At 56.1% G+C, this 10,967-nt stretch overlaps 2 protein-coding genes across 6 annotated transcripts; one reads left to right on the plus strand and one right to left on the minus strand.

The window, feature by feature from the left end:
- Positions 1 to 1,180: 1,180 nt before the first annotated feature.
- PPIB (peptidylprolyl isomerase B) lies at positions 1,181 to 7,278 on the plus strand. Its single transcript, XM_014850579.3, has 5 exons — positions 1,181 to 1,491; positions 2,200 to 2,313; positions 3,034 to 3,127; positions 6,153 to 6,337; positions 6,942 to 7,278. The coding sequence occupies exons 1-5, from the start codon at positions 1,357 to 1,359 to the stop codon at positions 7,062 to 7,064; spliced, it is 651 nt and encodes a 216-aa protein (XP_014706065.1). The 5' UTR covers positions 1,181 to 1,356; the 3' UTR covers positions 7,065 to 7,278.
- On the minus strand, positions 2,320 to 10,672 carry SNX22 (sorting nexin 22). 5 transcript variants are annotated; one of them, XM_014850564.3, is made up of 6 exons: positions 10,495 to 10,666; positions 10,035 to 10,118; positions 9,560 to 9,664; positions 8,943 to 9,037; positions 8,336 to 8,403; positions 2,320 to 4,212 (listed from the first exon to the last, which is right to left on the minus strand). In XM_014850564.3, exons 1-6 carry the CDS (start codon positions 10,567 to 10,569, stop codon positions 3,995 to 3,997), a joined length of 645 nt encoding a protein of 214 aa, XP_014706050.1. In that variant the 5' UTR covers positions 10,570 to 10,666; the 3' UTR covers positions 2,320 to 3,994. The 5 variants fall into 5 exon arrangements, with proteins under 5 accessions (XP_014706050.1, XP_044620683.1, XP_044620684.1 ...); XM_044764748.2 differs by having other exon boundaries at positions 2,320 to 4,817; XM_014850573.3 differs by lacking the exon at positions 2,320 to 4,212 and adding an exon at positions 7,435 to 7,869 and having other exon boundaries at positions 10,495 to 10,670.
- Between the last annotated feature and the right edge of the window lie 295 nt (positions 10,673 to 10,967).

Here is a 10,967-nt window from a genome sequence, read left to right on the forward strand (position 1 = left end):
ATGTAGAGCAATGTCCTTTGTGTTGATATGTCGAAGCTCTGCAGCTTGCCTTCAGTGGCCTCAACGTAAGGAAGGACAAGTTAATGCCAGTGGCCATGCATAACCTCAGACTCAGGTCAGCACCTCACGTAGAGATCAAATTGCAGAGTTTGGCTATGCAGAGGGAGCCATGCTTACCTACAATCTAGTTTGTGAAGACCAGGAATTTCAATCACGTTAACCTTTGAAAATAAGTTTTAAAGACCTTTAATAACATCATAGGTCCAAGTTTGAGTAAGAAAACGTGTGAGTGTAATTTTAATTTTTCTGGTTATGTAAGACTCCCAGTATTGAAATACATATTTTGTAAACTGTTTGGAATAACACCAAATGTGTGTGAAAACCTGAAATTGTGCTGTGAGGGCATCCCTGGCCAACCCGAAGGTTTCTGGAAAAGGGAGACTAAACCTCAGGCAGTGGTATATATTATTTCCCACTTCAGTGCTAACGTGACGTTATCCAACCAGCTTTTGTTGAGCACTTAGCTCTGCAGCAGTGTTGGGGAGCTGTATACAAATAAGAGCAACACAGTCGTTGCTCACAAAAAATGTATTACTGGGAAAATAAGTAAAGAAAGGAAGTTAACCAGGATGTACAACAAAGAGTGCATTGACTCACAGCAGTAAGCACAGTAAGATTAGAGAAGGGAGAGGAAAATGGGTAGTAAAGTGACTGAGACTAAGTCCAAAAGGAAGTGGGTTTTGAAGCAAGTTTTGCACGACAAGTAGAAGCTGTATAAGGTCATACTCGGGGTAGGCATAAATGTGCCCTGAGTTTTTGGAAGCTACCACATTTAAGTCCAATTTGGTGGTGAGTAATGGTTGACTGGCCCAGTGCAGACAACGACAAGCATCTTCTGCCCATATCCACAGACTTCCGCACATAAAGTATCAGCCACCACCTGCCAAGACTCCCACTCCCACAAAGGCAGGGTGGCCACGCTCAGCACGCTGAGGTCTGCAGCCCCTGCCGAAGCACAACCCCCTTCCTCTGTGAGGGGCGCCGCCTTCCGCGGATCCCCTTCCTGTGGGTGGGCCTCGGCGAGCTGGGGAGCCAATCGCGCCGCAGTAACGTGGCAGCCATCCACGAGCCCGCGTCTCCGCCCGCCCAGTCGGCGAGCCGGGCCCCGCCCCCGCGGGGGACCTACTATTCGGCGCCGACGCAGAGGGGGGAAATGGAGCCCGCCTCCTGCCAGGAGGCCGGCAGGCGCCCCGGTCCCCCCCGGCCGCACTCGGTGGCGGCGCCGGTGCCCACGCCGCTGCGCCCCCACCCTCTTCCGGGCCTGGGCTGCCGGGCCGCGCTCTCTTCTCCCGGTGGATGCTGCGTTTCTCAGAGCGGAACATGAAGGTGCTCTTCGCCGCCGCCCTCATCGTGGGCTCTGTCTTCTTCCTGCTGTTGCCAGGACCCTCCACGGCCGATGAGAAGAAGAAGGGGCCTAAAGTCACTGTCAAGGTCTGGCCTCCCCTCTCCAGACCTGCCTGGCGAGGCCCGCCCTGGGGTCCGGCCTCGGTGCCGCTGGTCACTGGTGTCCGAGGCTTTACGGTCCTAGGCTGGCTTGGGCTCAGCCCCTCCCTAGTCTCCCTGCTGTGGCTTCGTGGCGCCTGGGCAGCCTTTCCCCATTCTGACCAGAGAATGACCCGGACACCTCAGCCCTGACCCAGGCGCTGGAGTCCGGGATGCTCAGCTGGGGCTGGCGCTGTCAGCCTCAGTGCTGTCTGTTGCAAATACCCTGCAGTGCTGGGGAAATGGGAGAGATCATGTCTGCCGACTTGCGAATGCTATCTCTACTTAGGTCAAATTTTAGCCACTTCCAACTGCGAGGCACAGCAATAAGTTTAAACTTGCGTGGTGAGCTTAGGCTTTCCTCCTTATGGTTTTTTGATGTTAATTTCTAGAATCTGGGCCCATTATTTGTTTAGGGCAAAGGTTGTTACCCCGTAGTCTGAAGGAGAGTGGCAAACAAACATATGGGAAAGGGGTCTGGAGCTTTCATTAGATTCTCATCGTTAGGATTTTTGTCGCCACCAAAATCAGATTCAGAAACATTGCTTTTAAAATATGGCTCTTTTCTCTCCCATCCTCAGGGTAGCTTCTTGGGCCCTGCTTTGCCTAGCAAGGCCCCTTTAAAGAGGCTAAGTTTGAAATGGCCTTTTTCCTCAGGTGTACTTTGACCTGCGAATTGGAGATGAAGATATAGGCCGGGTGGTCATCGGTCTCTTTGGAAAGACTGTTCCAAAAACAGTGGATAATTTTGTGGCCTTAGCTACAGGAGAGGTAAGTGGCTGCAGTAGAGGTAGGCAAACTCAGATGAAGCGAAGAACCAGTCGGGCTGGCAGCAAACCGAAGAGCAGAGCGCAGTCCATCTATAGCAGTAGCCCTCACTGGGTACCAGCTAACTGTTGCCCTGTGGCACTGGGAACCAAGTATTATCTTATCTTCTAAGTTTTTTAAACTGAATCCAGAAATCTGGATTTTTTTTTTTTTTGAGAAAACTTTTCATCTTTTAAGACATTGTGATAACCAAGGAAAATATATCTGTGGAAATTAGTTTTTGGCTTCTGTGCCAAAGCTTTCTCTTAAGAGTAAGGGCCCAGAGCTTCCCAGGTTTTAAGAAAACAAGGGTGCCCCATTTTAAAAAGTTTGTATTCCAACTTTTTATTAGGTCAGCAGGTAACTATTTTTTGGTCAGTTTTCTTGAATCTTTTCTTATGATTATGAAAAAAGAAGGTGGAGGCATTCTGTGAAGTAAAATCGTACAAAGTCTGGCACTTGTGTAAAGGCAGAGGAACGTGCAGTCTTAGCCCGTCTTGGGGCTGTGCACTCCATGCCTGGCCTACAGCGGCGGCTTGCCCGGAGCACGTTGAACGATAATTCTGGCCAGCAGCAGTGTCTCTTCTGTGAGCACGACTGGTTGTGGGCTGGGTTCCTGCAGGGCCTGTTTAATGTCTGCCTGGTGCTTCATGCCACCTCCTCACCTTCTCATCCCTTTTCTAGAAAGGATTTGGCTACAAAGACAGCAAATTCCATCGTGTGATCAAGGACTTCATGATCCAGGGTGGAGACTTCACCCGGGGAGATGGCACTGGAGGTAACCTCAGGTCCTCTGGGCAGAGGGGTCTGTCAGTGCAGCCTCCAAGGTGGGAGGGCCTGGCTGTGTTGGGTAGATGAGGCCTCTTCCTTCCTCAGCTCCAGGGGCAGGCCTGTTATCTTCATTGAGACCAGCTGCACCCTTCTTTGTATGGGGAACCCAGGACAAAGGAGAGGGAGTAATGGGGGGTCAGGTGGACATAAGAGGATCTCGCTTAGCTGGCAGAGCTGCTGATCCAGGCCTATAGCCTTGGTGACTTTTCTTGCAATAATACCTCCTGGAGGGAGGGGAGCAAGTGAAACACAGGGGTGGGTCAGGCATGCAAAGCCTGTGTGGGGCGACCTTTGAAGCCCCAGCAAAGGTGGGAGAAGTTGCTTTCCTTGGCAGTTTCCCACCAGCGACCACTTAGCGAGAGCTGACTGTCTTGCCTCTGCATTACTTGTACACATAGGACAGACAGACAGATACCCTGGACTAACTAACCCACAGGTCTCGCCATACTTTGGTGCACAGCCTACTGTCCCCTCAGACCACAGATTCAGTTCACCCCATCAATGAATATTCATTGGCCAGACTCTGGTGGGTGCTGAGGACACAAAAATCAGTGGAACAGCAACTCCCTTTCACTTCCAATACCTGAAAACTCACACATGGGCGGTAATACAGCTTTTAGGACTCAGGCTCTGTCCTCAAGTTGTTTATCATTTAGGTGGGAAAAACTAGGAGAAAACACTCTGAAAATTACATAACAATACAAGATTTAAGTGGTAGCTAGTGGCAACAGTGGATGGGGAAGGATGCATGTATTCATGGAGTCAGATACAGTTGGGTGTAACCTAGTGTCTGCCACCTTCTTGCTTTGTGACCTCAGGACCTCTGAGCTTTGGTTTCCTCTTCTGTAAAGTGAGAGTGGCAAGAGTTGTGGGTGCTGTGAGGGGTAGGTGAGATCCTGAGTGTTAAGAGCCCACATATGGTGAGGGAAGTCAGCCGTTGTTGAAGTGCCGACAAGCAGAGGATCTGTTTCAGGCCACGGTGGTCAGGAAACGGCCTTGTGAACGTGACGGAAGATGTGCGTCGGGTCCTGGCTGGAAGAATTTGGGCAAAGAGGAGGCAAGGTTAAGGTGTGAGCCCAGCTCTGTTCTGTGGCAGGAGCTTGGCCAAAGGTGGGGCTGAAGGAATGGAAGTGGAGCACACCCCAGGAGCCAGGAGTGGTGGGCTGCAGCCTGACCTGGGGACCAGGGCTTTGTCCTACATGGAGTGAGGATCCACTGAAGACTTGAGTGGAGGAAGACCCAATCACACAGGAGTTTGAGGGAAAATAATGTGGCAACAGGATTCAGGATGTGGAGGCAGGAGCAAGTGGATGGGTGAGGTACCAGTGTGGCTGTCCCTGTTAGGACCACGTGGGCCTGAGCCCCAGGAGACGATAGCCTAGTGGGTAAAGGCAGAGACTTGAGAGGCAGACCACCTTGGTTTGAATTCCAGCTCTGCTCCTTCCTAGCTGGGGGACCGTGAAGCTCTCTGTACCTCAGTTTCTTCGTCTTTGAAATAGGGTCATTAGCTCCTGCCTCCCAGGGTGGGTTCTTCTGTGTGTAAAATGCTTGCAGCAGTTCTCTGGCACCCGCCGTTACCACTCTAAGCATCAGCCCTTGTTGCAGTGGGGTAGCAGGAATGGAAAGAAAGGATGGGGCTGCGGACGACAACAATGTGCAGAGGAAAAGCTGTCAGAAGAATAACTGAAGTCTGGAGGGAAAGATGACTTACTCCGCTGAGTTTAAAATGAACTGTCTGTTCAAGTTTGGAACTCCTTTGTCTTGGGAAAGTGATTGGAGCTAAGGATGTAGATTTGGGGATTTTTCTGGTTAGCGGCAATAACTGAAACCCTCCAGTTGGTTGAGATTCACAACGAGGATTCTCACACAGGGGAGGCGTTTAGCCAGCACCCCAGCCAGGAGTCACTGCACGATGCTGGGAGAGTCCAGTTTTTCCCTGGGGTAGGAGTGAGACGGGGAGCACAGGCTGACACACCCCAGCCCCCACCAGCCGGAGTCCAGTAATTCTTGGTTTTCCGTCTCCGCACTTGCTACACAACCAGAAATTTCTCCCTGATTTGCATCAGTCTAGGACAGTATCCCAACCTGGTTCCATTCTGTGGAACCACAGGATGAAAACAGTTCTATCAAGGAGGAAAAAAGGGTTTCATGTGCAAGTAAGTTTGAAAGGTGCTGGGTAAAACAAAATGAAAATTACTTCTTTCTTGCTGGGTTTCTCGGGGCCCCTAGTTCACTAGCACACAGTGTGAATCTCCGAGGGGGCAGGGAAAAAGAAGGGTGTGCTGTTTCTCCTGGAACAGCGCTGGGAACTTAGGTTAGGCTCTCTGAAGTGGCGTCGAGGTCTGCTTTCGGCCCCCTTTGTCACGCGCCCCAGCGCTCAGGGACAGACACATCACAGACGGTCACAGCCACCTTTTATTTTCTGTTCATTTGTTCATAAGAGGCTCCTGACTTGCCAGAACCCAAATGGCAGCCCCTCTCTTGCTTCTCCCTGCCCCGCCCACTCATCTCTCGGCTTTCTGTGTTGCAGACACCTCAGCGTCTTTTGTGCTCGTAAGAAAAGCTGGTCAGCCACAGCAGTTCTCCTTTTCTGGAGCGTTCTTAGCGCCCCTGCCCCCTGCATCCTGCACAGCACCTCTCCACCAGAGTTCCCCCATGGCAGGCCTCTCAGGCCATAATAGCCAAGGGTAGCTGTTAATATGTGCCTTATTTAAAAGCCGTAAAACTATATTCTGAAAGAAATCCATTGTGAGCTTCTCATTAGATCAGCTTGGCCTCATGCTGCCACACTTGGTCAGCATGGTTTGGCTCCAAGGCCAGAGGGTCAGAAGGGGACAGCTTTTATGTTCTTGTACTCCACTTGAGCCTGGCCTGGCACAGAGGACGGACAGGTTGAGCCCCTGGAATCCTCACCCCAAAGATCTGCTCGGTTTGTGCCAGCCCAGCTCCCCTGACCCACTCTTTCTTCCCAGGTAAGAGCATCTACGGTGAACGCTTCCCGGACGAGAACTTCAAGCTGAAACACTATGGGCCCGGCTGGGTGAGCATGGCCAACGCAGGCAAAGACACCAACGGCTCCCAGTTCTTTATCACGACCGTGAAGACAGCCTGGCTAGATGGCAAGCACGTAGTGTTCGGCAAAGTTCTAGAGGGCATGGTGAGTTCGGAGGAAGGGGCTAAACCTGGGTGCCCCTCACCAAGGATCTGACACAGACCCTGGGGCAGGAGCTCCATATATTTTATCCCCTTCCAAAAGGAAAAGCCACAGATTCAGACCATTGTTCATCTTTACAGACCTGGGGGAATGGAGAATAAATAGCCTACCTCTCTATGCCCACAAGTTCTAAATCCTTTCAGGCCCAGGCAGAAGCTGGCCAGGGCTTATTGTGGCTCCGTCCATCACTGACTCAGTGACATGCGGCACCACCCTAAGTTGTACAGGGCACAGCTGAACACGATGTCCCTGAGAAGCCATTTGGTACCCCTTCCCCAGCCACCCCCTTCCTCCCTCTCACCCATAGCCCAACCTGGGTCATACTTCAAAGGGTCAAGACTGCTCCATCCTCTTGTCAGAGCTGGGTTCTTCCTTCCCTGGGCTGGCCCCTGGCCATGATTCCGTTAGGATTTTGGTGCCTCAAGGCTTGTATGCTGCTTGTCACATGGGGGTCTCAGCCCTCCCCAGCCATACACTGGGGCCTGCCTCTCTTGAGTGGCTGCCTCCTGACCCACTCTGCCTTCCTGCTTCTGCCTTTCCTTCCCAGGAGGTAGTGCGGAAGGTGGAGACCACCAAGACAGATGGGCGCGACAAGCCCCTGAAGGATGTGACAATTGCAGACTGTGGCAAGATCGAGGTGGAGAAGCCCTTTGCCATCGCCAAGGAGTAGGGCCTGGGGACTTCCTCCCTTTGAGCAACCATCTGTGCAGCCGTGTTGCCCCCCAGGGGGTGAAGACAGCCTGCCACAGGGCTCTGCGCTCCCACTGGCCCCAGTGGTGGCATCTGACGGAGTGGACTCCTCCCCTCACATTCCACAGGGCCCAGTTTTGTAACAAACTCCTACCAACACTGACCAATAAAAAGAAAAGGTGGGTTTTTTATAACCTGTGTGTGGGCTCGGTTCTTGGGCCTGCAGCACCTCCCCCTCAGTCTGTGTCCCGGTGTGCCTGGGACCTGTGGCAGCGGGTGCTGTCCCCTCTGTGGACTCTGGCCTGAACCCATTCCCCAGATGCTACATACAAAACATCAAGCAGGGGCTTTTGCTCCTAAACTCTGCCAGCTACTGTGCCTCCACCCTTGCTCTCCCCCCACCCCCTCCTTCTGGTGTAGGTGGAGAAATACACCTATACCTTTTCATAGCCTACTGCCAAAGTGACTTCTCCCTTTATTCCTTACCCTCTGTTGTCCCTGCCCTGGCCGGGGGCTCTAAGTGCACCAGTGCAGCCGAGTTCTGAGCCTGGGGTGAGTAAGTCTTGGGTCCAGGCCAAGGGGGCCCTGGCCCATGTCCCTTATATGGGGCACATAGGACTGAGGCACGTGACTGTCCTGGCAGTGGCCCAAAGGCCTCTGGGCTGGTCAGGGCATTGGCGGAGGAGCAGGGTGACACGGAACCTCTGGCTGGGCTCTAGCTGGGCTAGTGCTAAAGCCGTAGAGGCCCTGGAGCACACCATTCACCACCACATCGGGCAGGGGCTCTGTGGACAGAAGGAAAACAGGAGGAAGGGGTGCAGGCTGCAGGGCTTGAAGAGGAGGCGTGGAATGGCCCTGGCCTGCAGCATCCTGAGCTCCTGCCCATAGGTTCAGCACCCGTCCTGAGAGTAGGAGCCCCTTCCAAGGCAGCAGTAACAGCTGGCCACCCCAAGTGAGGCCTTGGCACTCCCAGCTCACATTCTGTTCACCTTAGCTTGGAAAGCCTGGCTGGTAAGGAATGGAGACCAGGGGAGCCAAGCTTCTTTCACCAGTGTCTGCTCCCTGGAGGAGAATGCCAGCAGGCTACAGGGGCACAGGAGCAGCGGGGCAGGTGTGGCCCCAAATGAGGGCAGTAGGAGGGAGATACCACCTGGGGACCCTGGGAGCTGAGAAATGGCAACGTGACCCCCCCACTCCTACCCTGATACCCAGGCCCTAAATATGGATTATAGGTCAGAGGCACCCCCTCACCTGGGGATGGGATGGAAATGTAGGGATCCACGCAGAAGCTGATGACAGGCCGGTGGTGCAGCTGTGAGCTAGGAGGGAAAAGGGTCATGAAGAATGGAGGGGGAGGTGGGGGATTGAGATCACCCAGGACCCACAGAGGAAAAGGAGTGGGAAGTGGGCTCAGGAGGACAGCCGGGAGGCAGCAGGCCCGCCTCCTGGCCTACGGCCACAAGGGGGCAGCAGGAGCCAGGTGCAGGCAGAGCCTTTGACTTGCCTGCTGTCCCCAGGCGGCAACTCCCCCAGGGTGCTGAAAAGAGGCTGTGAGCAGCCTGGGGATGCCTGAGGGCAGCGTGAGGAAGAGGTGGAGACAGAGAACCCAGAACCTCACCTCCCAGGGGACCACTGCTGCTATTTGTAACAAGCTCAGTTCCGGTGGCGGCTGGGGTAACCAAGGCTGTCCAGAAAACAGCCCCTCCACCGAGGTCAAGAAAGCCCGCCAGGGAGGTCATGTCTCAAAGAGGAAGAATGGGCTAGGGCCTGAGAGGTGTGAGAAGGAAAAGAGAGCCCCTGTCCCCGACCCCTAGGGCCCCTCCCAACATGCCAAGCCCTGGTCCCTAGAGGTGCTCACCTCCAGCTGCTGGCCTTGGGGTCTGTGGGGAAGTGCCGAAGACTCAGGAATTCCAGTAGCTCCTTGGGCACATCCTGGTTCAGGTACAGAACGCCCTGGAGAGGAGGACAGAGGAAACCTGTAGTCAGACCCAGCCATGTAATATGCACAGCCCCGCGCAAAATGGAAATGCCGGGGCCCTTCCAAAATGATTAAGAATTTCAAGACAGCCAGAGCAGAGCATGAAACCAAGCTCTGAGCCCTCCTGAGCACTGGGACCTGGGTGACTACACAGGTTGTATGCCCATGTGACTCAGCAAAACCGTGTTCGCAGCAGGGGAAGGGGTCTCCACCCTGATCCTCATCATGAGGGCAGCACAGGATCCCACCCTGGAGAAGGGAACTAGCTTTCACTGACCTGGGACCACCTGCCTGCTGGTTGCCTTAGTCAATCCTATCAATCCAGAGAGGGATGTTTGGACACTTACTGTTTGGACATTTACTGTTCAGAAAATTGAGACTTGGGGTAATAACATGCCCAAGATGTGGGTCCCCATCACCCCGTGCCCCCACACCTCTCTGGGTCACACCTCTGGTCCTAGCAGGCTGGGGGGCAACAGAGTGAGACCCATGCACACCTGGATATAGGCCTCCAAGGCCTGCCGCCGCTGCTCCAATCCTCTGGTCCTCCAGTTGGGCAGGCGTTTTGAGGGGAAGTCCGGCACTTTGTACAGTTTCTTGATCTGCCAGGAGGTTACCGCGTGCGATCACAGCATCCCGACCGAGCCCTCAAGCTCACTTCACCCTGGCCAAGAGCCTTCTCCAGCCCCCCCCCCACCCCCCCGTCTCCCCGGCCCTGGTGAGCGGTGGTTGGGACAGGGACGAGAGAGGCCCCAACCCCCAGACACCCGAGGGCGGCCCGGCCGGGCAGGGCCGTGGACAGTACAGGCTGGGACCTGCCCCTCTGCGCCCTCCCCACTGCCCCAGGACCTGAGCCCTCCAGGGACGGGGCGGTAACGAGGGTGGCAGAGGCTGGGGCCGCAGCTCGTCTGCCCGCCTCCCAGGGGCTGGGCAGGAGCGGCCGGGGCCGGGGGATGGTCGGCACCGCCTCACCCGCTTGTGCAGCGCGTGGAACTCGCTGTAGCGCCTCAGCACGGTGTGCCTGCGCCCCCGGCACAGCACCTCCACCCGGAACGCCTGGCGGGCGGGCGGGGCATGCATGAGGCCCGCGGGCGGGCGCAGAGGGACCCGCGCCGGCGCCGCGCCCACCCTTCCGCGCTCCGAGGCACAAAGCGGCCTTGGAGCGGCGCGGCTCCCTGAGGACCCTCCCACGCTCCCGGCACACTCGGGAGAAGGGCGGGCGGACCAGCCCCTCGGCTCCGTGCGGTCCCTCAGGAGCCCGGACCGCCGGCCGAGACGCTGGCAAACCCAAGTGGCCCCGAGAGCCTCGGCAGGCTGTCCCCCGACGGCCTGGCCCGCCGCGCTCGGACGCCCCAGCCCGGGACGCGCGGTCCCCACTGCGTTCGGCGTGGGGAAATCCGGCGGGTCCCTGCGCCCCTTGCCCCCCGCTCACCATGTGGCTTTTCTCTGGGCTCTGCCTGGGCCCCTCGGCCTCGGGCCCCACCGACGGGATGTGAACTTCCAGCATCTGCGCCCCGGCCCCCTCCCCTCCGTGCGCTGCGCTCGGAGCCTGAGCTCTCCCTGCGGCGACCGGAGACCCCGGCCGCCCGGCCCCGCCCCCTCGGGCCGCAGGCCCCGCCCCAAGTTGGCCCCGCCTGGGGCGTTCCCTCCGCCGCCGGGTCGTGCGAGGGGCAGATTAGGCAGAGCACCGGGTGGCGGGAGCCGCGCGCCGGCCCTGAGCCCGGTGGGGCCGCGGGGTGGGTGGGGAGCCTTCGGTGGAGAGTCACCCGTTTGTTAACATTTACTGAGCGCCTACTGACTGCCAGGGAGGCGGGCGAGCCAAAATGTCACCTACTCTTTGTTGAGCGCCTACGAAGGACTAGGGCCTGTGGGCGCTAGGATGGATGGAGGGGAGCCCAGGTCTCG

Source organism: Equus asinus, chromosome 2, assembly GCF_041296235.1.
Source record: "Equus asinus isolate D_3611 breed Donkey chromosome 2, EquAss-T2T_v2, whole genome shotgun sequence".
NCBI classification, from domain to species: Eukaryota; Metazoa; Chordata; class Mammalia; order Perissodactyla; family Equidae; genus Equus; species Equus asinus.

Excerpts from the sequence above, each read along its gene's own strand:
- PPIB (XM_014850579.3), top strand. The coding sequence starts at position 1,357 with ATGCTGCGTTTCTCAGAGCGGAACATGAAGGTGCTCTTCGCCGCCGCC. Across the intron at positions 3,128-6,152 it reads CCGGGGAGATGGCACTGGAG|GTAAGAGCATCTACGGTGAA; the intron begins GTAACCTCAGGT and ends CTTTCTTCCCAG. Across the intron at positions 6,338-6,941 it reads GCAAAGTTCTAGAGGGCATG|GAGGTAGTGCGGAAGGTGGA; the intron begins GTGAGTTCGGAG and ends TTTCCTTCCCAG.
- SNX22 (XM_044764748.2), bottom strand. The coding sequence starts at position 10,569 with ATGCTGGAAGTTCACATCCCGTCGGTGGGGCCCGAGGCCGAGGGGCCC. Across the intron at positions 8,404-8,942 it reads CCCAAGGCCAGCAGCTGGAG|CTCACAGCTGCACCACCGGC; the intron begins GTGAGCACCTCT and ends TTTCCCTCCTAG. Across the intron at positions 4,818-8,335 it reads CATTTCCATCCCATCCCCAG|CCCCATCCTTTCTTTCCATT; the intron begins GTGAGGGGGTGC and ends TGTCGTCCGCAG.